Raw genomic sequence first — 26,940 nt, forward strand, 5'->3', positions numbered from 1 at the left:
TCCCTGCCGGTGTACCGGGGGCGTCGGTCCCCGCGGGCTCGACGCACTCGCGTCAGCGCGGCGGAGGCGACGGCGTTGCCGCGGCAGCGGGGGCGGGGCGAGGCGGGCCCCGGAGCGGCAGTGGCGGCAGCGGCGGAGCGGCCCCGTGGGACCATCCCGGCCCCGGCCCCGGCCCCGAGGCCGGCGAAGGGCGCGATGCAGCTACGGCACGTGCGGACCCTGCTGGCCCCGCAGGTCGGGCCGGGCCGGGCTTGGGGGGATCGGGGCGCGGGGCAGCGGGCCGGGCCAGGCCGGGTTGGGGAGAGCGGCCCTCACCGGTCTGGAGCGCGTAGCGGCGACGCTGGGGCTGCAGTGTGACTGCTGAGCCGTGTGTGCCCGCTGAGCCGTGTGTGCCCGCTGGGGCTTGTTGTGTGCCCGCAGGACGGGACGGCGCGGGTGACCTGCATGGCCTGGTCCGCCAGCAGTGCCCGGTTCGCCGTGTGCACCGCCGAGCGCGTGGTGCTGCTCTACGACGAGCAGGGCGAGCGGCGTGACAAGTTCTCCACCAAACCGGCAGACGCCAAGGTAAGCGTGGGCATAAGCCGGGCAGCACTGGGACAGCCGACCTTCCCACGGTCACACGGACCCTCTCTGCAGTACGGCAGGAAGAGCTACGTGGTCAAAGGCATGGCCTTCTCCCCGGACTCCACCAAATTGGCCATCGGGCAGACGGATAACATTGTCTATGTGTACAGGATCGGCGAGGAGTGGTGAGTGTGTGGTGGGGTCCGGCATGCTCCATTCCACCCTGCCGTGGGCTCCCTTAGCCTGATCTTTGCCCTGGCACACAGGGCAGTGCCCATCGGCTGACCTGTAGGGAGTCACACAGGTGGCCGTGGGGAGCAGCAGGTGAGGTTTCCTCGGCAGGGCCCTTATAGAGCCCAGACTGTGTGTGCAGCTAGCTGGAGCCTGTGTTTCCATCCTCCAGTTGTGGAGCCATGGCACACACCTGCCCCACTACAGCCTCATTTGTTGTCAGGAGTTGTGCTAATGGCACTCAGAAAGGCAGTTCACCAGAATTTTGGAAGCTTAGAAGCTGGGGGTCTTTTTGATTTTTTTGCCTAAAGTTATGATAAACTAGCACCACATAAAACTTCAGGGGTCTGTGTTTGACAATATCAGACCAGTATAACCAGTATAGGTTATGTATATAACCAGTAAGGTGACCAGAATGTGTAGTGTTGCTGATAGTAAGTTTTGTTTATATTTTTCTGCAGGGGTGACAAGAAGGTGATATGCAACAAGTTCATCCAAACGGTGAGACCCAGACTTCTGTTTGACTCCATTTTCTCCGGCATATGTAGGAAAAGACAATAAGAAGTCTGCTCATACTCACAGGTGTACTTGGCCAAACTGTACTTGACCTTTAAAGAACATAAGAGAATCTCTAAATTCTGAGATACGTATTGCTCATCAAGCTTCAGAGGTGTCCTAATGCCCGGGTACAACAGAGTAAATTGTTGAACGATCAGTGCAGTCACCTACAGAACTTTGGGGACTACTTTAGGCATCAGTGGACAGACTGTTTTAAGAGAGTTGAAAAGGAAAACTATGAGACACTCAGAGCCTAACTGTTTTTCACACATTTGCATCTCTTAACTCCAAGATACCTTTTTAAACAAAATGTAAAGTGTGCAGAATTCAAACTGTGCAATTTCCACATGCTGAATTGTCTCAGGTTTTTGATTTCTGTCACGTTTGCTCCTTGGCCACTTTTGTGTTCTGCTGCTCTGGCTCTGCCAGCCTGTGTCAGAAAGCAATCTAGCCAGTAGGTGTTTGCAAAGGCTCGCCCTGAGATCTGTCTGAGAAAGGCAAAGGTGTTATGAATTCCTTGCACAGAAAGCTATCAGAGTGAGAAAATACAGTGCACTGACTACTTCTACCTTCAGAGGCAAAAGTCCAGCAGATGCCCCAGGCTTTTCAGGCATGTGCCATCACCCCATATTCTCAGTGTCACCAAGAAAGTTCTGTGCAGGGTAGGAGGAATCATCTTTCATGTCCAAATCCCCAGAAGACATAGACAGAGACAGCAGCTCCTGATGAAGTTGCTGCAGTCTCTGTGCCACGCTTTCTCAGGTGAAGGGCAGCCTCACCCTCTGGACTGAAAGCTTACATCTCAGCGTTGGGCCATGGCCTACCACTGTGGGTGCTCTGACTGCTCCAGGGAGCCCAGGGAATTCTGTGTCTCTGGCTACAGCAAAACTGCTGTTTTGATCTGTTTCTCTATGGTTGAGCTGCTGCACTGAGTGGTCCTGAGAATAGAGTATAGTTAGGAAAAGAGAGCAACAGGGGCTTGGTGTCTGTTTGTCCCTTTCCTGAACAGGGTGGCTGTCCCAGGTGTGGGCACCTTTAGTCTTCCTGGAGAGCTCTTTCTTTGTGTATTGCTTGCTGCCTGCCCCTCCAGTTGCCAGTGGGGGCCTGCTCATCTCTCACAAGCTTAGATGCTGTCCATGGCACATGCACAGATTTTTGAAGTTTTAATGTAGAAATTCAGTCATTTTTCCACTCGTTCTCTCATTTCCCCATGCCTTTTCTACCATTCATAACAGAATAAGTCATTTTTTCTGATGCTGTATGTCGGGGGTTTTGCCACTGTGTCTGGCTTTCTCCTGTAACTAAATATTGTTATCTACAAATTTTTTGAGATGTTCTGTCAATATGAGAGATCATTTATTGATCTCCCTTTCTCCTGCCACTGGGCCCTCTTACACACACAGTGATCACAGCGTGTGATCACACTGCCAAGCCAGGCCAAGCCTCCTACTGAGGGCCAGGAGGACAAACAATGAGAACATCACCACTGTGTGAAGCCTGTTCCCAAGCTTTTGGTGTCTTAGAGAGGAGGAGTCTGACAGATAATGAGGGAAACACACAAATTCCTGGGAAACGGGAGTAATGAAAATGGGTCTTGGCAATTGGTTGGACATTTAAATTATGAACAGTTTGGTTGCCTTGAGACATTTTGTTGTCTCATTGTAGCTGTGTTTGCTGGTATGAATGATCCGAGCAGGGATGGAAGATAAGATGCAGAAATGAGGGTGTATATGTATTTTAAGCAGTCCCAGATGCTTAAAATGGGACAGAGAGACAGTGAGGCTGGTGCTGGTGGCACAAATCCAAACACAAGCCTTCTTGCTGACTAGAGTTCTGCATGGTAGATGTGAAGGGCTTTCATAAACTTTCTTGGCCTTCTCTTACAGTTGGGTTTTGTGGTCAGCTTTATTCATTCTGACCCCACCTCAGATTTCGAGAATACCTTTGGTTTGGATTTAATGAGCCTGTTTCTACCTAACCTGCTTAGTAGCATCTAATAACCATCTTTTCATAGATGAAAAAATAAAGATTTTTATTTTTATATGAAAAAATAAATACTTTTTTTTTATTAATCAAATAAAGATCCAACGGACAAGTATTCTCTTAGCTATTACAGAAGTTGTAACAGTAAAATTATTTTTATATTGTATACTATATATACTGTATACTTTTATACTGTATACTGTATACTTTTAAAATGACCATGACTTTATACATTCAGCAATAGCATGTGGCAAGTCAAGCCCCTGCTCAGTAAGTAACACTCTCAAAAGAGCTCCAAACTGAATACATCTGTATAACTTTGTTGCCTTCCCATAGTCCTCCTGAGCTCAATTGCTTTGCCCCAGCTCACTGTTACCTAGTTTGGGCTTCAGCATGGACCAAGTCCAGTATCTTCAGCTGCTTGTCCAGTTTCATCAGCTTTGTCCAGTGAAGAACACCGGACAAATTTTTTGTTTCTCCAGTATCTTCAGCAACAGTAAGGCCTGTCCAAATGCCTCATCTCTCCTGCCTGAGTAGTGTCTGTTCATGAACTATTTTAGGTGGCAATGGGGCAGGAAGCTGAGTAGAGTGGACCTCTTACCTCTCTTTTTACCTTCTCCTTTGCAGAGTGCTGTGACCTGCTTATTGTGGCCAGCAGAGAATGTCATTGTCTTCGGTCTTGCTGAAGGAAAGGTAGAGAAACTTGTTCTTTGCGTGACTTTCTTCGCCTTGCTGGGTCTGCCACGGTCTGCAAGTGGCTGGGCTGAGGGGTAAGAGCCATCATTGAGTGCCACAGTAAGAGCAACAGAGGGATTACGTTGTGTACTTGAATTTTCTGGTTCTCAGTTAGTCCCTGGAGGATCTACTGGATCTTTTAGATCTTTCTCCAAACCTTTCTAGAAATATGGAAATGTGACTCCAACTTCCCCACTTCTATAACATACTGGAAGGCAATGATCTTCCTGTGATTTCTTTCCCTGGTAGTGAACTGGGAAACCTCTGGGAATGTCACTTACACTGGGGGAGATCCACATTCTGCAGACAAAAGCAACACTGATTATTTTCTCTTTCTCAGGTTCGTTTAGCAAATACAAAGAACAACAAGTCTTCCACCATTTATGGGACAGATTCCTATGTGGTCTCACTAACTTCCAAGTGAGTATGGCATTGCTTTGGCCTGCCCTGCTTTGGCTCAGTCTCACACCTGCTGCTGGCTTGACATAATAGGGGCCAGTGTGGGAGCTTGCCAGTGTCCTTTTGCTGTCACTTACTTGTCAAGAGCACTTGTCTGTGCTCTCCAGAAAGAATTTTTTCCTAAAATCTGCTACCTGGTTGTTCTTCAAACACAGCTGAGGATGAAAGTCTCCAGGAGCTTACTTGTATACATTGCTGTATTTGAGTCTGTGACTTTATAAGGATTACATTTGTCAGCTTCATCTAACTAATAACATTATTCGTGTTTAAAGGATAAAAAAAAGTAAGTACATTGTGCCAGATAAAGCCTTTGACAAGGCTGTAATTAGGTAAAATAACCATAAAGTGAAATTTAAAATTCTTTTCATTAGTAAGATTTCATTTTAACTACTTTAGTATTCTTTACGTAAAAACTGAGATGTGTCATGGTCCTAAGAGTGGAATTTTCACCAAGTGTTGTCATTCTGGTGACAGATACATGACTGCTGGATTGCTGCAGTGTCCATAGAATTTGTATTCTGTTCTTGAATCTTCTAATGTTCATTAAAAGTGTTTCTCTGGGTACATGATTTTCAGCCTGTTTCTTCTTTGCTCTCATCTCCCTGCTTGTGTTCAGAAGTGCAAAACATCAGCGCTGTTAAAAATGGACTTAGGCCTGGAGTTTTTGCCCAGGTGTTTTTTGCCTGGCAAATTGTGTTTCTTTTAGGGATTCCCCTAAAGCCTCCCTTCTGGAACAATTCCAGTGCCAGAGCTGTTTGATACACATTGCTGTAAGCACTTGTGAGCAGAGTCATTACACCACTGAAGGTCACTTAGCTTCTGAGTTTTAGTACAGAAAACACAGAAATTTGTTTATTGTGATTTTACATGATGAAAATACTTAACTGGTCACTCTCCTTTCCACTCTGGGTTCTTTTGTCTGCTTTCTTTTTACAGACACTGGCACAGGTACTATATATTTTTCTTGTCTTTGGGGAATGTTCATTTGATGAGGAACATCAACCACAACTTTGGGAGTGGCTGCTCTGGGCAGGGATATGAGTATAAAGGTGCAAGTCTTACAGTAACATTGCATCATCCTGTTTCTGTTTTTCTGCAGTGTGTCGGGGAGGGGAATCCTGTCTGGCCATGCAGATGGAACCATAGTGCGCTTCTTCTTTGATGATGAGGGTTCAGGTGAATCACAGGTATCAAAGATCCTTCTTCAGTGAGCAACGTTCCTATTTGCACAGCCTGCTTCCCAGCTCCAGAAATCTGGAAAGGGATCAGTCTGTGGAGGGAGTAGAAGTCCAGAGAGGAGCTGCAGGCTGTTCTTGCTAGCAAAGGTTTTGGGAAGCATCAATGGAGGCAGAACAGTGACAAGATGCTTTGGAATACACTGAGGGCAATGTTAAGGGGGGAATTAATGTTTTTGTGTATGAGGCATAAGGCTGTTCAGGTGTCTGGAAAGATCTGATGTTTAAGTGTCCAGGAGTATGATGCTCAAAGAGGTAGGGTTCCATGGAGTGGCTACTGTTGTCTCCACACTAAGCAGTGTGTAGTTACCACAGTTAATGTTGAATCTCAGGCTCACATTTTGTCCTTGGACACCAAGAATTCCTCCGGAGTCTCTCTGTGCTTCAGGCTGTGGTGAAGGGGATGCTGTTCTCAGATCTTTTGTCTCCAGCTGAAGCAGTTTGAGCATGGATGCTCTCTGCCATGATAGGATGAAGGTCCATCTATAGTCTCCATCTATACTCTGTTGGGAGTTTAATCTCAGTCTAGTTAATGGTATCAGTCTTACTGGCGTTGGAATTCTTCTCACACAGTTAAATTAATGTAATAGTGAATACATCTCTCAGTTCTGGTTTCTGTCTTCCTACAGACTAGGCAGGCAGACAAAGCCACCCCCATGAACTGGGCTTTGCAGAAGGTCCCATACTGGTCCCACTGGGATAGCTGAGCACAGAGGCCGGCTAGGAGTTGGGGCCATTCACATGTTCAAGGTGTTCTTGTCTCTTGTAGGGTAAATTGGTGGTGCATCCCTGTCCTCCTTATGCCCTCGCCTGGGCTTCCAACAGCATTGTGGCTGCAGGCTGTGACAAGAAGATTGTCGCTTATGGGAAGGAAGGCAGCGTGATTCAGACCTTTGACTACAGCCGGGACTCGTCAGAGAAGGAATTCACCACAGCAGCCACCAGTCCCAGTGGCCAGTCCATTGTTATTGGCAGCTATGACAGGTACCATGTACCTGATAGAGAATTCTCCTCTTTATAGTCCTTCCTTTGACAGCCATGCACAGTTTTTAATGTCTCTCTTATGTCCTCTCTCTCACAGGTTACGGGTTCTGAACTGGAGTCCACGCCGCAGTGCCTGGGAGGAAGGCAAGCCCAAAGAAATAGCTCACCTATACACCATCACAGCTTTGGCGTGGAAGAGGGATGGCTCACGGATCTGTGCGGTTTGTATCCTCAGTCAGGAGGCCTGAGCCCTCAAATCCCACACCAGGGGGATGTTTGTGCATGGGAGCAAAGCAGTGTGCTCAAGGGAGCCTTTGAACATGGTCATACTGATGTGGTCACACTGTTACCCAGGGGTGCCATGCAAGTGTTGAGGGCAGGACCTTGTGTAGGGAACTCATGCTGCAGTGGGGGGTGCAAGTGAAGCCTTGTGGCTGTTGGCTCACTGGTTGTAGAAGACCTTCTCTTTTCTCAGAAGCATAGTGAGGTCAGCACAGCTTCTCCAGAGCAGTCTCAGGAGCATTCTTTCCTCTGGGCACCTGTAAGAAGCAGTATACAAACTGACCTGTTAATTACACGTGTTTCTGTGCTGTGTGTTTTCAGTTCAGCATTCTCTTTTTTCTACCTTCAGCCATCAAACCTTAATCTGACTTTCTCTAAAGTCAAATAATTCTTTAAGTCTCTTTAAATTGCTCTTTCTGCATATTTTCTGTAGTAAGTTGACAAACTCAAAGCATTTAAATTATTTATTAAAGATGTTATTTATGACTTTTCTTCAGTAGTTTTTGTATATTTATGTGCTCAACAATTAAGAATCCTTGAAATATTTTCAGACCAAGAATTACTGAACATGTGAACAAATGTTTTCAGAGAAGGGGAAGGGGCCAAGGGATAGGAGATCAGTGGAAAGAATGGGGACGTTATAAAAAAGGAAATAAAGTTGAAAGGATTCTTCTGGAAGGGAGGAGACACTTGGAGTCTGGGAGAGGGAGAAGTGGGAAACTGAGAAGAATAATGGGAAAGATGAGGATAAAAGTGGTTTTCAACCTTGCCTCCTGCATCCCAGATTCATGCCAGCATTTGGTAATCTTCATTTTTCTGAAAATAGCTACATCTTTCTGTTTTCTAAAGAAAGTCAAAATAGGGCTGGTCCTCCTGCATGTGAATGCTTGAACCTTGTTTTCCAGAACAGCTGGGACCAGTGTGTTTGTCTGACCTCTGATCCTCTTAATGTAAGCAGGGTCTGGAATGTCTCTCCTAACACAGTTCACTGACCACATGATGTGTTCTTGTGACCAGGGTACGTTGTGTGGAGGAGTTGAACAGTTTGACTGCTGCCTTCGCAGAACCATTTACAAAAATAAATTTGAAATTACATATGTGGGACCAAGCCAGGTAAGAGAGTAGCTAACGAGGTATGAAACTCCTGATGAAAATGGGATGTTTGCCAGAACTAGACATGTTTGCAGTTCTGCACCTATGGTTTGTTTATATCAACTTGTGAAGAAAAACATAGGGGATATGCCCGGGGTAGGGCTAAGTTTGGGTGGGAATTGGCTACCACAGAAGACCTGGAGTTAATTTCCTACCTTGTGAATTTCTGTGAGTTACTTCCATGTCAGGTGCAGACTTCTGAAGTGATTCAATTTCTGCAAATTTACCTTGTTCAGAATGTGGCACTAAAGGTGAAATGGCAGGCTGGGCAACCCTGTGCAGTCAGGGGAGAGAGTACAGGACTCATCAAAGGGGGCTTATCCCTGGGGACCTGAGTGGGTCTCCAGTTAGGCTAGTAACTTGTAAATGGCAAAAATAAGAATCCCATGTGTCTAATACAGCTGTCATGCCATGCAAAAGGAAGGGTAAGGTTTTTTAAAAAAGCGGCAGGAAATGATGTAAAGGGATATCTAAATATCCTAGTATTATCTGTTGCCTAATCTTCCATGGGACAAGAAGTCTGCACTGTTCCTCTGTGCATGGCCTCATATTGCTTTGTCTCACTTTCTCTAGGTCATTGTAAAGAACCTCTCAACAGGAACTCGACTTGTGTTGAAGTCCCAGTATGGTTATGAGATTGATGAGGTGAAGATCTTAGGGAAGGACAGGTACCTGGTGGCCCATACCTCAGACACATTACTGCTGGGTGACATCAGCTCCAACAAGCTCAGTGAGGTACTGGAAAATAGGTGGCATTTCTAGAGTGTCAAGTGCTAAACTTCATAACTCAGAGGATATGATTTCTGCATGAGAACAATACCTCTATTTTCAAAGAATCACAGAATAATTCAGGTTGGAAGAGGCCTTGGGAGATCTATTATCAAACTTACTGCCCAAAGGAAGGTTGATATTAAATTCAGATATTGTTGCTCAGGTCCCACGATTTCTCTAGCTGTCTGTTCCAACGCTTTAATGTACTCATGAAAGAAAGCCTTTTTCCTAAGTCTTCTTGGTATCTCGACTGCTGTTTTAGAACCACTTTTCATCCTTTCACTCTGCATCTGCAAAAAAAAAAGCCTGGCATGTTTTAGAGGTTTCCTAAGCATTCCCTTCTCCAGGCTGAAGAAGCCAAATTCCTTCGGCCTCCCTTCACACTGTTAGTGCTTCACTCCTAACCATCTTGATGGCAGTGTGCTGAACTTGCTCCAGTTTATCAGTCTTTCTTGCACCTGGGGGCCAAAATCTGGATGTTTTACATATATACATTCCAGATGTGAATGTCCAAATCTTAGTGCGTTTAAAAGAAACAAAATAAAAAATCATCAGAAAACAATTCATAACTGCATCCCACAGCTTATGCCAGTGCCATTTCCAGTATCATACAATTCACACAAAATTGTCCATCCTCTGAGCCTCGCAGTGCCCTGAGTGCTGAGCCCACGTGCTGAGCCTGGAGAATGTGAGCAATAGGCTCATGTCTGATAAAAACATTAAATAGGATTCAAGGACATATTTGCTTTGTTCGCAATGGTGTCACTTACCTTTAATCAGACTGATGGTGAGCCAATCAGTCTCTCTTGGAGCAGGAGCTCTGACTGGAGATTTGCACTGGAGAATGCTGATACTTGATAATACAACTGAGAATTTGGCCAGAATGAAGCTCCCAGGTTTCTCTACATCTTACTGCACAGAGTTTTTCTTTGGATTTCACAGCTATACTCACTTCTCAGAAAGAACAAGGCTGTGAGATGTCCATTTGCTCTCTTGCTGTCTCACTGGAGTTCCTTTGAAGCAGTAAGTTGGAGTTCATTCTCCATGATGGAAGAGGACTGCTGTAGCCTTCGCTTTCAGTTTTTTGCTTCTCTGGCCACTTGTCTGGTGTGTTACCACAGTAGCTATTGTATTATCCAGTGCTCTACTCAAATTTCCAATCAGTTGTTCCCCCACTGGCACTATGCTGATCGGCCATTGCTAATATGACCCTAAATAAAAAAGGGTTTCAGCTACATGTGGTGAGGAGATTTGGTTCCCACCAGTGGTAGCAGTGATTCTGTGATTCTATGATTACCAGAGGCAAAGGAGCTGTTTGGGTGTTTTTTGTTTTTTTGGGTGTTTTGGTCTGGGGAAGGTGGAGAAGGGCCTGTGAAGGATAGGATAGAGGGAGTACCTTGGTCACATAAGGGCCTCTTGTTCAGAAGGCAGAAATGTTCTATACAAAGACATCTGGAGTCTGAAGCTGAGTCTAAAGAAAGGAGAGGAACGTGTGGAATTTGCAAGCTGGGAATGGCTAAAAACAGTGTTGGCAGCTAAAGTGATGGAACACAATCCCTTGTGCAGTATAAGTGTTGCTGTCTGTTGTGGGAGCTGAAAGCTGGACAGTGGAGCCCATCATCTGCAGACTGGTCTTGGTGGAGCTGTCAGCCTGTCAGCCTCATCTCATGCCATTGCTTTGCAGGTGGCCTGGAAAGGATCTGGGGGGAATGAGAAGTTCTTCTTTGACAATGAGAATGTAAGTAGGGTGGGACAGAATGCTCCCCATGAATGGTGTGTAAAGCTGTGTGCGCACCAGCAACAGAAGTGCGTCACCTGTGTTTCTGGAAAACCCTGTTTCTCATCCGTTTCCTGGATTTAGCCTCTTCATGAAGATCCCAATCTGCTTCTTCCTTGTACTTGCCTTTTGCACATGTCAGCTACAGAACAAACTCAGTGTGTGGACTGACAAGGTATATAAGTAATAACCCTGAAGGAGAGAGAACCAATAAAAGAGCAATGGCCAGAGATGGTGTTAGAGATACAGAATACAGCTGTCATGGGGAGATCTTGACTCCTGCAGGATTGATAGTCCCACAATTAAAATCCCCAGTCTTGAGGAAAAGCTATCAATCACAAGAAGACAAGAACAGTTCTTTAGTCATACCAGAGTATTTAAATTTAGATTTGTGTGCAGCAGAGTTCTTTCCTGTACCCCTCACTGGCAGGTGTGAGTGTTTCTGTCACTTTACTCTAACAGTATATTCCCTTCTCACCATCAGGTGTGCATGATTTTTAATGCTGGAGAGCTGACACTAGTGGAATATGGAAGCAATGACATTCTGGGGTCTGTCCGCACAGAGTTTGTGAACCCTCATCTGGTCAGGTAATGGCTACATCTGCCTGTGCAACCAGCACAGGCATTTAGTAAAGTGAGTTCAGATACATGACTCTGGAAGCGTCCCACAGTGTAGAATGCAGCCCCCAGACACCTCCTTACTTCTCACAGTGATGGGTTTAGTCGCCAGGTTACTGGCTGTCACGTTTTAGAAGTACAAGAGCCTCTTATTCCTCTGATCTTGCTGCAGCCTGCCGTGGCTGTTGCTGAAGAGGAACCTCCTGTGCATGTTCCCAGGCAACTCTGTATCCAGCTGGTCCTGGTATAACATCATTAGGGACTCAGTTGCCAGCAGGACATCCTCTGTCCCTCTAAAATTCTGTTTGAGGAGAAGGGAGGACCATGGCTCATGGGCTGCTCAGAGCAATGTAACTAATGTGTTATTGGGGACCCCTTGCTCCCAAGGGGTAGCTTTGGGGGGGAGGAGGAGAGGAGCAAGTGGTCAGAAAGGTTTGTTCTCACTTGAGGCAGCTATAGGTACTGGGCAAGTGTCACAGGTCAGGGAAGTGCCAGAGGCTCCATGTGCTCAGGAAAACTGCAGGGAAGTCAGGGAGGGACTATGTGATTCAAATGTGAATTTTGAGAGTAGTGAAGATAACAGTCATTCCCTTCAAATCACAGTGTCCGTATCAATGAGAGACAACAGCGAGGCATGGATGAGAACAAGAAACTGGCTTACCTGATAGACATCAAAACTATAGCAACAGGTGACTGTAACCCTCCTTTCCCATCCCTGGATTTTGCCAGCCTTCCTTATTCCTTTCCATTTTTTGTGCCGGGCAGCACATCCCTGAAGGTCCTCTCTGCATTCCCTCTACCAAGCAGCAGATTCTTGAAGTTCCCCTTTGCATTCCCTCTGCCTAGTAGCGGTCCACTGGACACCAGGCTGTCCTACTTCTGACAGGATGCTGCCTATCGTGGACACAGCCATGGGTGGTCTGTGACTGTGTCCTGGACCCAGACTGTGTTGCCTGCAGTGCCCTTGAGCTCTGCATGCTCAGACAGAGGGAGAGAGTTGCTGCTGCTGAGAAGGCATCAAAATAAAATGTCACTGCAGTTTGGTGTTCCTTCGCAGTGTCTTTGCTGAGAGTCTTGCCCTAAATAGGTCCCAGGCACCTGATTCCCCTGGCACAGCTTTGAATATTGAGCATTTTGAGGTACATCAGGTATTTATGTTGTTTCTTTATTGCCTTCCCTAGTGGACCTTGTTGGTGGCTACAATGCTGGCACTATCAGTCATGACAGCAAGATCGATTGGCTGGAGCTGAATGAAACAGGCCACAAACTGCTCTTCAGGGACAAGAAGATGAGGGTGAGGTGTGGGGAGAGGTAGAGACAGACATGCCTGAATAGAGGGAGGGAGGGAGGGAGGTGAGAAATACATCTGAAATACTCCTGATTTTTTGCTTACTGCTTCTTTGAGGAAGATTGACCATGTCCAGATTGCATGAGCTGGTAGTATTGCGTTCTTGAGTCATATATAATGCTGAACTTAGTTACTAGACATCTTACTTTATCTCATCACTCCTGAAAATGAAAATCATAGTTTCTTCTGCAGTACATATATCTATGGTATTCAAAAAGTCATGTCAGTCAGGTGAAGCCCCAGTGACTGGAAAAAGAAAAACATTGTACCCATCTTAAAAAAGAGTAGGAAGGAGGACCCTGGGAACTACTGATCTGATAGGCTCACCTCTGGGGCTTGGAAGATGATGGAACAGCTCTCCCTAGAAGCAGTGCTAAGGCAGATGGGGAATGGGAAGGTGATGCAGGACAACCAGGGGAGATAATTCGGGAGAGCCAGCATGGCTTCACCAGCAGCGAGTCCTGCCTGATCAACCCAATGGCCTTCTGTGATGGAGAGACTCCATCAGTGACCAAGGGAAGGGCTATGGATGTCATTTATCTAGATGTCTGTAAAGCCTTTCACACAGACCCCCGCAACATCTTCTCTTGAAACTGGAGAGAGATGGATTTGATGGTGAGCTGTTTGCTGGGTAAGGAATTGGATGAACATCTGCATCCAGAGGGAAGTGGTTAATGGCTCAGTCCCAGTGGACATCAGTGACAAGTAAGGGCCCCTCAGCTGTGTGTATTGGGAGAGTGTTATTTTCTATCTTCATTAATGATACAGATGAAGGGATTGAGTACACCCTCAGCAAGCTTGCAGGTGACACCGAGCTGAGGGTGGAATGACACACCTGAAGGACAGGGCCATCCACAGGAACATGGACAAGCTCCAGAGCTGAGGCCCTGGAAATCTCATGAGATGTAACTAGCATAAGTTGTATGATGAACCAATCCCACAGTGAGGGCAGCAGGGGAGGGTGGGTTCTCTCCTTCTGCCCTGTTTAGGTGAGACCCCATCTGCTGTGCTGCTTCCAGCTGTAGGGTCCCAGCACAGGATGGACATGGAGCTGCTGGAGCAAGTCCAGAGGAGACCACAGAGATGGTCAGAGGCCTGGAACACCCACTTCTATGAGGAAAAGCTGAAAGAATTAGGATTGTTCATCCTGGAGAAGAGAAGGCTGCAGGGAGACATTTAGATGCCCTTCCATTTCCTAAAGGGCCTCCAAAAGAGCTGGAGTGGGGCTTTCGACAAGAGCCTGGAGTGAGACGATAAGGGGGAATGGCTTTCCACTGCCAGAAAGCAGGGTTAGATGGGATAACGGGGAGAAATTCTTCCCTGTGAGGGTGCTGAGGCCCTGGCACAGGTTGCCCAGGGAAGCTGTGGCTGCCTCATCCATGGAAGTGTTCAAAGCCAGCTTGGAGAGGACTTGGAACAACCTGGACTAGTGGAAGGTGTCCCTGCCTATGGCAGAGGGTTAGAACATGATGATTTTTAAGGTTCCTTCCAACCCAAACCATTCTGGGATTCTATGATTTCTCCAGCCATTTTGGTACAGACTAAAAGGAATTTTGTTGTTCTCTTTTGATAGGTGTCGTGAAGTTAGCACAGTTCTCTCTTCTTTTACTCGTCTTTTTTAGGTGAGGACAAGGAATAGAGACAATCTGGGACTTTCCAGACACAAAACATCATATATATAGCAAAGTTATTCCATCTGTCAGGTTACACCTTCAAAACTGTTATATTTGGTTTTAGACAGTGTGTTCTACAAACAACTGGCCTCTCACCTTACTGGTAGTACTCATTGTAATAGGACTGTGCCTGGCATGGAGAGTTCTACCCAAAATTGCAGAGGAAGGCCCTTCTTGGTCCCTTAGTTTGTTACTAGGAAGGACTTTAGAGCCCATTTTCATGTTCCAGCTCTGCAGCTGAGAGGGAACTGAAGTAGCACAAGGCATTTTCTGGTTTATAAATGTCTGTGCCAAGCCATAAGGGAGGCAAGAGCGTGTGGCTTAAAATGCTGCAAGGGTTTAAAAAGGTCTTATAGCAATGTGTAAATGAGATTTTAGGATGTGTGTCTTGGAAAAGGTCTGTTTCCTGATGGGTAATGTCTGTTTACAAGATGCCTGCTCAGATATTCCTGTGATATTTGTGTAAGCTAGCATATGTGAGCTAGCCATAAGTCCAGCTGAGTGTGTTCTCCTCTCCTGCCTCCAGCTGCAACTCTATGACATTGAGAGCAGCACCAAGACAACCATTCTGAACTACTGCTCCTACGTGCAGTGGGTCCCAGGCAGTGACGTGGTGGTTGCTCAGAACAGAAGCAGTCTCTGCATTTGGTACAACATCGATGCTCCAGAGCGAGTCACCATGTTTCCGCTGAAGGTAAAACTCTGGAGACTTTGATTGCCTCTTGCAGTTTCTTTTCCTCCTTCCTCACATGTGTGAGAGTAGCAAGGGTGGTATGGCAGAAGGGAGACAGAAGGGAACTGTTAAGTTTCTTATGGACAAAGTATGAGCTCATTTGTCAACTTTGTGGCAGACATTCCTGGTAGAAGATGGAGCAAGGGCTGCTTCACGGCTCAGTCTGCTCAGTGGGAGCTCATTCAGAAGAACCGTGACTGGCAGAGCTGTTGCAGTGCTGCCCTCACATCCCTAAAATCCCACGTACTTCAGATGAACAGGGGAGTATTGGCAGCTGGTACTCTTTCTAGGGGGAGATCGTAGGCTTGGAAAGGAGTGATGGAAAGACTGAAGTGATAGTATCTGAAGGGGTGAACACTGTGTCCTACACCCTGGATGAAGGCCTCATAGAGTTTGGGACTGCCATTGATGATGGCGATTATCACAGGTAAGTGCTGGATATGCCAATGGGGATGGCAGGTAGCTCATATCATGTGCCACATGCCTGGGAATCAATGATCCATGAGCTGCAGCAGCACAGCTTTCCAGAGTTGAACTTCAGGATCTCAGCATGATGTTGGTGCCAGGTCTGGCTATAATGAACATCACAGTCCTTCAGGAGAGATTTTTCAGCTTTTGCCTCCTTGCAGCTTTGCTTTGTGGTTTCAAACTCAGGGAGAGGCTGGCCAGTGTGGTCCCACAGACACCAACAGGGCTTTGCTAAAGGTAGTTGTCAATTAATTGCAGTGAATAAGAGTGTCTCCAGAGGAGCCAGATGTGAAGTTGTGCTTGGGTGCTTTTACTACTGCCCTTCCAGGGATGGTAGCAGTGTTACAGGAACATTCAGGAGCTGTGCAGAGTTAAAATTGACTGTCTGAAGTGGTCACATGTCCTGTTTGAAAGACAGGTTTGCAACCCAAGACATCATGGCAGCCACCTGGGTACTGCTGACACTCTTAAGAGGGCTTTTAAAAGTGACCAGGGGACAAAACTTCACGTGTTCATAGCATGGTTGTGTCTTCAGATACTTTCTCAGCAGAGACTTGTATCAGACAGAACACTTTATATTTGTCTCACACTGCTACAACCTTCTGCTGATCATCTGCCTCTAACTACCTTAGGCCAGGTAGGAATAACCTACATCTCTGAATTTTCCCCTGCTCTGTCAGGCTCTGTGTTACACTGTCTTCTTCAGAGCTGGGCACACCCAGCTGGCTTTGTTTTCAGTGGTGCTCTGGTTAGGAAGCTGCTGTCTCACAGTCTGGAATTTTCTTCAGAGAGCTCTACTGTCACTGGAAGTCTGCAAATCTCTCTATCTCAAGGGCTACTGCATTTTTGGAGACACTGGAAATGTCCACAGAGACGGAAGCCATGTGGAAGACCCTCAGCAGACTGGCTTTGGAAGCAAGACAGCTGCATATTGCAGAGAGGTACATCACCTCTTCATGGTTTCAACATGCCCTTTGCTGAATCTCAGAAACCAGTGTCCAGCTAAAGATGTGGCTCTGTGTATGGTCTGGAATATTCACTGCACTGGAGACTTACATGTTCTCTCTGCCAGGCCATGACTTTGCCTTTTCATCCCAGAGATAATGCCAGAGTAAGGGGTGGGAAGGCTTCTCTCTAGCACAGATTTTTGTAGATCGTAGCCCAAAGTTGTGTACAGCAAGGACTCAGAGAGATGACAGATATGAACAAGCTTGAGGAATTACTGAAGCCTGGGCAGGTGAAACATGAGCCTTGGTCATGCTCCTGGATTCTCTGACGGAGCAGGGCTAGAGGGCACATCTGAACATGGGTCTTGGCAAAATCCTTCTCTTACAGTAGGTCTACCCCACCTCTCCCATTGCTGAGCTGAGTCTGCTGCCTGGTTTCTTATTTTCTTATCTTGGACTAAAAGTGGGCAGCAAAACCTGGTTATCAACTAACTGCTTTGCATGTTCCAGGTGCTTTGCAGCTCTGGGAAACATGGCAAAAGCTCGATTTCTGCATGAAACCAATGTCATTGCTGACCAGGCAGCTCAGGAGCACGTAAGTCAAACTTTTCATGCTCTGCAGGGCAGCAGTTTTCCTGTAAACACTCACATGCACATTATCTTCTGTGCCCTTGCTCACCAGTGTCACACCACAGACCAGAACCTCTTCATGTAGAAACTGCTGACATTGTCTTCCACCCACAGCTGCCAGATCCCTCTCAAGGCTGGCCATTTTATACTGTTCTGACTTGTTACTGCTACGATTCTCGACTGTCTTTCATTTCTGTAATGACCTTCCACCTGCAGTCCCTCTATGTTCCATTCTAGAGCCTGTTCTTCCCCTCAGCAAACTGAGCTTGCTGCTGTTGTCTGCAGGGTGGGGATGGCACAGACCATTACCTGGTGCGGGCCCGCTTGGCCATGCTAGACAAGAACTACAAGCTGGCAGAGATGATCTTCCTGGAACAAGTGAGTAAAGGGAGCAAGGAGAGGAAAAGGTTCTGCGTTATTTCTGGGCGGGGAGGTGTGTCCCCTATGCTGTAAGAGGAAAGGAAGATGTTGCTTGTTCCTAGGAGAAGAGTTTTCTCCATGAAGTAGAAAAGGTTTTCCTTGTTCTGAGGTGTCGGATTCCCCTGAGATGCATGAAGAGTGTGAGGGAGGATGTACACCCAAGTAAAGGAGACAGTACACTTTTCCAAGTGTTTTCTGCACATCTAACCCTGCCTGCTGTGAGAGTTCCATGGAAATGTGTCAGCTCCTAACCTGGAGCCTTTGGGTTAATATTTTCCTTTCCACCACAGAACGCCACAGAGGAGGCCATGGACATGTACCGGGAGCTGCACATGTGGGATGAATGCATTGTGGTGGCCAAGGCCAAGGTACAGAATATTGCTGCACTGGGCTATAGGCTGGTCTTGCTTCTGGTTGGGAGTCCATTCAGGGTCTGTGTTCTTTTCACCTGCCCTACTTTGCAACTGCTTAGAAGGGCTCCACGTAGAAGGGTAGGTAGCACTGGTATAAGTACAGACCTGGATGAACAGGGAGAAAAGCTACTGAAATTGGTTTAGGCGTATCTGTGGCTTAAAAAAAAGAATGTGCCATGGTACACAAGGCTGGCATTGAAGTTTCTGATAAATGGACAACAAGAGGCCTGGTGCTATGACCAGGTGTTGAGACCCTGCAGGATGAGCTGGACAATATCTCTTCCCACCCAGGTCAAGCAGTTCTGTGCTTCTCCATAGGGGCACCCAATGCTGGAGAAATTGCGTCGGAATTACTACCAGTGGCTGCTGGATACCCAGCAGGAAGAGAAGGCTGGGGAGGTCCAGGAGGGCCAGGGTGACTACCTGGCAGCCGTCAGCTTATATCTGCAGGCAGGGCTGCCAGCCAAAGCAGCACGGCTGGCCATGGACAGGGATGAGCTGCTCACCAGTGCAGACGTCATCGACAGGATCTCCACGGCTCTGATCAGAGGGGAACTGTATGAACAGGTGAATGAATGGCCCTTCCCACTGGGCTTTCAGCTTAGGGGAATCAGGGCCCTTACCCCACCCTCTGCACCTACCTGTGAGACACATGGGGACTGAGCTGCAAGGTAGCAGAGGTAATTCTGTGTTGATAAGTTTGCAGTTAACATTTAGGAGGAAATCCTCACTGTATCCACTGTACATTGTGAGGTCTACAATTACTGTTACTAATCAGGAAAAAGATCACATTTGATTGGGAACATGTCTCCAGAATATAGAGTGTCAGTAATAGTTAAGGAGGCCCTTAGGAAGATGGGAATCAACAGGAACAGATTTGTGAATCTAGCTGAAACCTTGATATCACTGTGGAAATGTCAGTGCTTCCTCATATCAGAATAAAATACAGCGTAAGGATAGTCTAAATGGAAAAGTTAAGGAAGAAAAACAGGAGTTGAAGACTATTTGTAGAGCCATGAATATCATAAAGAAGGGATGTGATTATTTGTTGTGTCTAATAACACCAAAAATTGATAACTTATTGTTAGGTAATAGTTTTAAAATCAAAGGGTGTTTTTTTCCACAGCACATAATCGTGTTCATGTAAGAAAGCAGTACTGAGTCTGCCCACTGCTCAGTATCCTAGCCCACAATGGTCTCTGGCAGATGCTTAAGAAAGGAAAATAAAGAACAGGGCAGGCAAATACAGGGTGGCACTTCCCCTGGTGCGTTTTCATGGGGTCCAGCAGTTTGCTGCCTGTAATATACCTGAACAGCTCTACATCCCTGTTTAAGAGCTCTTGATAGATTTTACTTCAATGGGCTTGTCAAATTATTGCTTGAATCACACATAGAATTTAAGTTACAATTTTGGCTATGAGTTACCCAGTTGAGTTAGATGTTGTGTGAAAAAAAACACTGCTGTTTGTTAACTTGCTTTATGTCTCCTTTATAAATTACTTTTCTCTAATCTCAGTTTATCTTCAGCATTTTCTGGCCATTTCATTTTGATGCAAGAAAAACTTTGTACTTCTTCAAACCTGTCATCTCTTCTTAAGCTTTCAATTGAAAGAGTAGCTGGAGCTCCCAGCTATGGATGTTGTTACCAAAAGTATAAATAGTCCAAAAATTATTAGACAAATCATAGAGGTAGAACGTGTCAAAATTCATCAAATATGATGTTGTGAGGGCATCACAAGAAACTCAGGCAGCTTCTACAGTGCAGGTTGTCAGAGATGGACAAATAGAGGAAAGGCTGGTAAATACTTGCTCTATTATTACAGTTCTCTGGATGTGTGGTCTTGCCACCATTCAAATACTGAAGGGAATGAGCCTTTGGTCTTCAAGAATGGCTGTGCTGGGGTCAGTCACAGAGAGGACAATGGTCTTGGCACATGCTGTCTTTCCTAGAAGTTCCTTAATTCCCATATACTTGGTTAGTTGGGAGGGCAGAGCTGGTGCAGGAGTGTGCACGGAGCCCGTAGGGTAGGGTGATATGGGTTGATGGTGGCTTGTGGCTTTTTCCTGCCCTTCTCTCTGAGCAGGTTTCAGCCACAAGGTCTGTAAGCACTTCCTGTGTAGGCACTCAGCTCTTACGTCATTTCATCTTGGCTCACAGGGACCTTCTTCAGCTGATGGAAAGAGACCAGGAGAGCAGCTCAGGCTTTTTCCACAGGCTTTATTTCTTCTGTGAAGGCATCAGGCAGCAAATCCGAACACATGGGTTATTACATGTACTTTTATAGGGTTCAGGGGGATCAAAAGTAAACCAATAGGGTGCAGAATTAAAACACTGTCCAACTACATCAAAGTTCTTTGTATAAAATAACCAGTTATAAAGAATCAATTCTAACCAACCATCTTCTAAAAAGATATCAAGGGTTCTACATTTTTCTAGCATTAGTCATTCTAATTAAGTAGTTTTTCTCATCTCAAAGAGAATACCAAGGGGGCCTCACAGGGGTATCTGCAGAGGGATCCATCTCCTCTACAGTGGCTCTGGAAACTGGCAGCTTGTATCTGTCATTAGGCTGGAGATCTGTTCGAGAGGGTTGGGAATCCACGAAAGGCTCTGGAGTGCTATGGCAAGGGCAATGCCTTCCTGAAAGGTACTGTGCTCAATATGTTCCTCCCCTTCATCTCCAGCAGGAGCCTGGGTACTCTGGCCTGGTGGCAGCATGAAATACTGCCCTGGAGCCTGGAGATGCCTGGGTGCTCTGCAGCTTCCACCTGTCATATCATTCAGTGTGTTTTCACATAGTTGTACTTGCACATGCAGTCCCAAGAGACTGTGTTGTTCTCAAGCCTTTGACCATGCTGACTACACCAGCATGGGTTTGACCCAGCTCTCCATGGGGTCTAGGTTGCTGAGTTACCCATTGGAGCTGGAGTGGCTTAGACAGTCATCATTCCCCTCCTTCTGTGCCAGATCCAAGACCCATGTTTGCCCCACAGTTCTGCTTCCCTGCTGGCCTCAGCATGACAGGTCTTGTGTCTCCCTACAGCTGTGGAGCTGGCTCGCCTGGCATTTCCTGCAGAAGTTGTGAAGCTGGAGGAGGCCTGGGGAGACCATCTGGTGCAGCAGAAACAGCTGGATGCTGCTATTAACCACTACATCGAAGCCAGGTGGGAGCAGGGGAAGGCTGTATAAACAGCAGGGTATGTGCAGGGCATAAAGTTGGTACCTGTGCCTCTATCAGCCTGAGTGAAATCCCACTACCCCACTTAGCAGTGCCCTGCTTGCTTGTGTGCACCAGCCACTGATGCCTTCCCACATCTCTCCCAAGGTTTTACAGTGCTGATTGCTCTTCCCTGATGTCCCAGTTCTTTCATCCCCCTTAACACTGCCAGTTACTCAGCTGCTTTATGCTGCTCTAAGTCAGGAAGCTGAATCAAGCAGCAGAGCACTCTAGTCTCCCTGGCATAGCATACCTCGATGAGATGCCTGCTGCCTGGCTCTAAAGACTCATGGGTTTCATGCCAGGTGCTCAGTTAAGGCCATTGAGGCAGCTCTGGGAGCCCGGCAGTGGAAGAAAGCCATCTACATTTTGGACTTGCAGGACAAACAGACAGCAGCCCAATACTACCTCAAGATTGCCCAGCATTATGCAGCATTACAGGAGTATCAGGTGAGACCACAGACCAGGATCACCACTGCTCTGTGTGTCCCTTGGATATATTGAGTGTGGTCTTTTCCTGGCAGGTTGCAGAGGAGCTGTACATCAAAGGAGGCCAGACCAAAGATGCCATCGACATGTACACACAGGCTGGGCTCTGGGAACAGGCTCACAAGGTAGAGGCAGAAGCCAAAGCTTCTGTGAACCTCACCCCACTTGTTGAGATGTGTCTTCCATCAGGAGGTGATAGTGCGTTGTGCACCAAGACCTGATCAACCAGTACTCCTCCCAAATATGCACGCAGGGCCATCCGGAAGCCAGCAAGAAATCCATTCCCTATATTCCCATCCTGACCATGGCCTTCTTTCTCTCACAGCCCCATGTGGGTGCACCTCTTGCTGAAATGGCCCCTCCAAGAGCTGGTCTTGTGTGCTTTGTGGCAGTGACAAGTGACTGCCCATTCTTTGCAGAGCATATGGCACAGATACCTGTTTGTCAGATGGGAAGGAAACATATTTTACCCTTCTCTTTCACTGTCATGTATCAGGAAATTGCTGCTCATTTCTCCCCTGTGTGTTCCTTTTGGCAGCTGGCACTCAAGTGTATGAGCCAGGAGGATGTGAGTGTGCTGTACATAACCCAGGCCCAGGAGATGGAGAGACAGGGCAAATACAAAGAAGCAGAGAGGTGAGTTTCTTCCAGTATCAGTCCAAAACCGGTATCAGTCCAAAACTGAGGCTGAAAAATTGGCTGTAGTGAAGAGAAGCCCTTTCCTGGGTTGGGAGGAGAATTTGGGACTGGGGTTCGGAATGGTCAGAGGAAATTTCTCCACACACAGAAAACTAAAGCTGATCATTTCAGGATGCAGAAAGATTTCAGGGACTGGTTATGTCTGTGGCTGAGCTATTCGGATGTGCTTGTGTTCCTAGGCTGTACATCACTGTGAATGAACCCGATTTGGCCATCACCATGTACAAGAAGTGTAAGATGTATGATGAGATGGTTTGCCTGGTAGCCAAGTACCACAAGGACTTACTTGGAGATACTCACATGCACCTGGGCAAGGTGAGTGCATCTTATGGCAGGGGATCAGCTAGACCAAGAAGAGACAAGATTGTTGTTACAAATAAGTGTTTGAGAACACTTTAAAAATCAGTGGCAAGGGTATGAGCAAAAGTCAGATTTGATATTAAGCATCAAAGCACAACAGGTTTGTTGTCGAGATTCACTCTACCACTTACAGGACAGCTAAGGCACAAGAAGGGAAAACAAGCAGCAGCAAAACCAAACAAAATACAGGCAATCAAAACAGAAATGAACTGAGAAATGTCTACGAGGGAGGGTGTGTGGGGGAGGGGGGGGTGGTGTGTGAGAGAGACAGAAGACAGTGTGGGGAAGGATAAAAAAGAACACAGCCTAAAAGCGTAACAGCACTCAAACGTGGGAGTACTTTAACTTATATGCTAAGCGTAACAATTCAACATAGGAAAGCATTTAAATTATGCCAAAGTTAATTTATAGTTTAACCTTAACAATCTAACAGAGGAATAACACTTAACAGCATTTAGCCTAACTTGTAACTTTGAAGTTATACCTAGCAACTCAGCAGAAGAGTAACACTTAGCAATCGTTAGTTTATAACTTATGTTCAACAACTTAGCAAAAGAACTACACTTAGCAGCATTTAAGTAAGTTTATAACTATCACTTAACCTTACCTACAGGCCTAACTAACTTAGATATCCAAGATACTTAAACATCTAAGAAAGTCACATTTCTCCCAGATTTGCTATAGCATATGTGTATTTTTATGCACCCAGACAGAAACAGTCAGTGCCTACGAGGTACCTGTGAAAAATTCCCCCAGAGGTCAGTGAAATCCTCCCTTTGGAGGCCTTTGCATCTCCTGATGGGTGAAGGGTTGGGCCTTGAGGAGTGAGGGTATTGGCCCAGGACATGTTGTGTTTGGGTGATCATCCAGGCATAGCAAACCTGAGGGTTTGCTGGCTCTGAGAGGTTTTCCCCTGCAGAGGGAGATTGCTGGTCTCAGCCCACTGTGGTTCCAGGACAGTTCAAAAGGATCTCATTTTGGACTGCTGTTTATAGGGTCATAAGAGAGTGGGTTTCAGTCATAGCAATGTTTTTTCCTGGCCAGAGTTTGTGTTGGCTTTTTCTTTGAAAGTGTGAGAACAAGAATGTTATGCCATTCAGGGAAGAGGAATATTTTCCAAGGCTGGTTATAAGGAGAACAGAAGCTCATTAGACAACAGCAGTTCCTGGGAGCAGACAGTATTTCTGATAAGCTCAGGAAAAGCTGAGCCCAGGTGGTGTTTTCAAGGCCAAGGCCTAACAAGCATTTCTCAGATCACAGTACAGCCTGGAAAGGAGGAGTGGGGAATGCACCACCACAGGTGTCATTGTCTCATCACCTCTGACCACAGGAGCTGGAGGCAGAGGGGCGCCTGCAGGAGGCTGAGTACCACTACCTGGAAGCCAAAGACTGGAAGAGCACAGTGAACATGTACAGAGTGAATGACATGTGGGAAGAAGCATACAGGGTAATAGTCATTCACAGCTCCCCACCTGTGCAGGTCTCAGGTTCTGGCTGTGGGATTCTGGTGGGAACTGCTTTGTCTCTGTCCACTGCAAGATCAGAACATTTGGTGTACACTACCCAGCCTCAGAACTGCCTCAGCGCTGGAGGCCTATGGGCCTCCCTGTCTGCAGCTTTGCAGTCCAAAAGCAGAGTTTGACCCTTGGCCTTTCTGCTCTGCCCCTGATCGCTGCATCCTGTTGTACCTCAGTGATGTTGCTCTGGCCACAAGGCCCCCAGCACTGCTCTCCTCAATGTGGCCATGGAATGCTGGGGTCACTTCTGCTGTCAAGTGATGTGGGCTGTGCTGAGGCAGCAGCTGTTCTGCTGCACCATATACACTTTTGTCTTACTCTCCCACTCACCAGTACAGTGGTGGTTGCAGAAGGGTTTGTTGGGAGGGAAGAGGTGTTTTTGGTGCTCCCTCGTGCTGGCAGGCAACACATGAGAGGGGCTCAGTCTGCTAAAGGTGAAACAGATACACTGGGTTCTTCCACTTCCTTTCCTTTGGACAGGTGGCCAAGGCACATGGGGGTGCAAACTCCCATAAGCATGTGGCCTATCTGTGGGCAAAGAGCCTGGGTGGAGAGGCAGCTGTGAAACTCCTCAGCAAATTTGGACTTCTGGAGATGGCCATTGACCATGCAACAGACACCGGGTATGCAGGTGCCCAACACTCCCCTCCCTTCTGCCTAACCAGAGAAAAAATGTGTGGGCCAAGATAACTGTGTGCACATGGTAGCTGCAGGTCCAGAAAATGACATGTCTTCCCACCCCACTATGCTTCACAAAGGCCTTCCACATCCTTGGCACATACCACTTCTCATCTCTGTGTCAGTCTCTCAAATGCCATGTCTGAACTGGGCAGGCAAATGCAGTTTTTCCCTTGACCCCTGCAGGGAAAGGCTTGCGAGAGCCTATGAGCATGAGAGGAAGTACTCCTCATGTCACCATAAGTAACTGCCTGCCACAAAAGCTTTGGCCCTGCTCTGCAGTTGGCCAGGTGTTTGCCTGTATGGCCATTCATTACTGCTCTTCCCAAGGCTCCCACATCTCTTGGCTCCTGCCTTGTGCTCTAAGAGCGGGTTTGAAGGAGCCGAATTTTCTTAGTGGTGTCTCTAAAAGCTCCTGCTCAGGAACAGGAGGAACAGGAAGTGCTAATTCACTTGGAACCCCCTGTATTCCCCTCTCTCCTCTCCCAGTGTCTTGTGCTCTACTTGGTGTCTTGTTCTTGATGAAGGCATATTCTCACAGCACAGAGTCCTTCTCTCTTTCATTGCAGGGTCTTTGAATTTGCTTTTGAACTGGCCCGCCTCTCCATGAAGCAGAAGATGCCAGACATCCACTTAAAGTATGCCATGTTCCTAGAAGATGAGGTAATTTTCCCCCTGGAACAGGTGCAAGTTCTCTAGTCCCTCAGGTAACTGAGGAGTTGTCCCTGGGCTGCTGCAGCAGTCACAGTTCTGGCTGCAGTCCCTGCATGTCCATGGGGCTCCATGATGACAGTGCCAAGCTCCACACACTTTTGTTTCATAGATCCTCCCTGCCTTGCAGTAAGTAGAGGAGGTCATGTGATGATACCAGAATAGGAAGGTGTGCAAACAAATCACTTCTTCTCCTCTAGGGCAAATTTGAAGAGGCTGAAGGAGAATTCATTAAAGCTGGGAAGCCCAAGGAAGCTGTGCTGATGTATGTGTCCCCCACATCCTGGCCTGCTGCATCTGCTCTCTCCTTGCAATGCCAGCCTGGTTGCCTCTCCAGCACTGGGCTGCTCCTTGTTGTTCCATCCCATGTCCCTGTTACATCTCATCCCCCCAGGTTTGTGCATAACCAGAACTGGGATGCTGCTCAGCGTGTGGCTGAGGCTCATGACCCAGACAGTGTGGCTGATGTGCTTGTTGGACAGGCACAGTTTGCCTTTGAGCAGAGAGAGTTCCAGAAGGCAGAGGCCTTCCTTCTGCGAGCACAGAGACCTGAGCTGGCCATAAAGTACTATAAGGTGAGTGCAGTCTGTGGCAACATTGTTGTCTTCCTCACTGGACAAGAGAGAGCCCAGTTTAGATGGAGAGAAATTCACCTCCCAACTCCCTCTGTCAGCCTAGTAGCCAAAGACAAACCATTCACTCAGGGTTTCTAGAGGAACTTAATTCTGGCCTGAAGACTGAGACAGTGGATTTTGCATCATAGCTTCACACTCTCACAGCTCTGGAGGATGTGGCCTGCCAGCATATGGGTGGTCCTTGGGTAAGCACAAGTGGGTGTGCATTTGGAGGCCACTGAGGTAGCTGGAATGGATGGGCATGTTCCCGTGAGGTCGTTAGGGCAAGTGGATAGACATAGGTGCCATTTTGGGGGAGGAAAGAATTGGGCGGTGCTACTGTGGTTGGTTCTTCTAGTTGGTCCTCTGGAAAGATGGCATGAGGGGATAGATGTGTTATGTGATGGCAGGAGTGTGGGGGATCCTGGTGAAATGGTGAAAACTTCTCCCCATGGTGCCTGTGCAGGAGGCTGGCATGTGGAGTGAGGCCCTGCGGATCTGCAAGGAATACATGCCGAGTCGACTGGGAGAGCTACAGGAGGAGTGTGGCAGAGAGGCTGGCAAGAAAGGCTCCAGGTAAGGAGTGCTGTGATCAGGCTGCAGGAAATAGCCTGGAAGCTTTTCCCCATGGCCATTTTGCTGATGTCTTACAGAGACAGGCTGATGGGATCCC

General features: G+C 47.1%; 1 protein-coding gene across 2 annotated transcripts in view; it reads left to right on the plus strand.

Annotated features, from left to right (window-relative positions):
* The first annotated feature begins 195 nt into the window (after positions 1 to 195).
* IFT172 (intraflagellar transport 172) overlaps positions 196 to 26,940 on the plus strand; it is a 37,793-nt gene continuing 11,048 nt past the window's right edge. The window contains exons 1-34 of one of the 2 annotated variants that reach the window (XM_062488318.1): positions 196 to 234; positions 421 to 564; positions 637 to 749; positions 1,257 to 1,296; positions 3,964 to 4,029; positions 4,412 to 4,491; positions 5,630 to 5,717; positions 6,535 to 6,749; positions 6,847 to 6,970; positions 8,049 to 8,144; positions 8,757 to 8,918; positions 10,639 to 10,692; positions 11,216 to 11,319; positions 11,953 to 12,038; positions 12,531 to 12,643; positions 14,897 to 15,064; positions 15,394 to 15,530; positions 16,405 to 16,512; positions 17,029 to 17,113; positions 17,434 to 17,526; positions 17,859 to 17,936; positions 18,300 to 18,548; positions 20,551 to 20,629; positions 21,026 to 21,146; positions 21,505 to 21,649; positions 21,724 to 21,813; positions 22,227 to 22,324; positions 22,567 to 22,702; positions 24,078 to 24,194; positions 24,745 to 24,887; positions 25,512 to 25,605; positions 25,854 to 25,918; positions 26,048 to 26,228; positions 26,734 to 26,843. In XM_062488318.1, the coding sequence (XP_062344302.1) occupies positions 196 to 234; positions 421 to 564; positions 637 to 749; positions 1,257 to 1,296; positions 3,964 to 4,029; positions 4,412 to 4,491; positions 5,630 to 5,717; positions 6,535 to 6,749; positions 6,847 to 6,970; positions 8,049 to 8,144; positions 8,757 to 8,918; positions 10,639 to 10,692; positions 11,216 to 11,319; positions 11,953 to 12,038; positions 12,531 to 12,643; positions 14,897 to 15,064; positions 15,394 to 15,530; positions 16,405 to 16,512; positions 17,029 to 17,113; positions 17,434 to 17,526; positions 17,859 to 17,936; positions 18,300 to 18,548; positions 20,551 to 20,629; positions 21,026 to 21,146; positions 21,505 to 21,649; positions 21,724 to 21,813; positions 22,227 to 22,324; positions 22,567 to 22,702; positions 24,078 to 24,194; positions 24,745 to 24,887; positions 25,512 to 25,605; positions 25,854 to 25,918; positions 26,048 to 26,228; positions 26,734 to 26,843 (3,821 nt within the window). The remainder of the gene's footprint in view (positions 235 to 420; positions 565 to 636; positions 750 to 1,256; positions 1,297 to 3,963; positions 4,030 to 4,411; positions 4,492 to 5,629; positions 5,718 to 6,534; positions 6,750 to 6,846; positions 6,971 to 8,048; positions 8,145 to 8,756; positions 8,919 to 10,638; positions 10,693 to 11,215; positions 11,320 to 11,952; positions 12,039 to 12,530; positions 12,644 to 14,896; positions 15,065 to 15,393; positions 15,531 to 16,404; positions 16,513 to 17,028; positions 17,114 to 17,433; positions 17,527 to 17,858; positions 17,937 to 18,299; positions 18,549 to 20,550; positions 20,630 to 21,025; positions 21,147 to 21,504; positions 21,650 to 21,723; positions 21,814 to 22,226; positions 22,325 to 22,566; positions 22,703 to 24,077; positions 24,195 to 24,744; positions 24,888 to 25,511; positions 25,606 to 25,853; positions 25,919 to 26,047; positions 26,229 to 26,733; positions 26,844 to 26,940) is intronic. The other variant, XM_062488319.1, reaches the window with a different exon arrangement.

The sequence above is a fragment of the Cinclus cinclus genome, chromosome 3 (genome assembly GCF_963662255.1).
Source record: "Cinclus cinclus chromosome 3, bCinCin1.1, whole genome shotgun sequence".
Taxonomy (NCBI): Eukaryota; Metazoa; Chordata; class Aves; order Passeriformes; family Cinclidae; genus Cinclus; species Cinclus cinclus.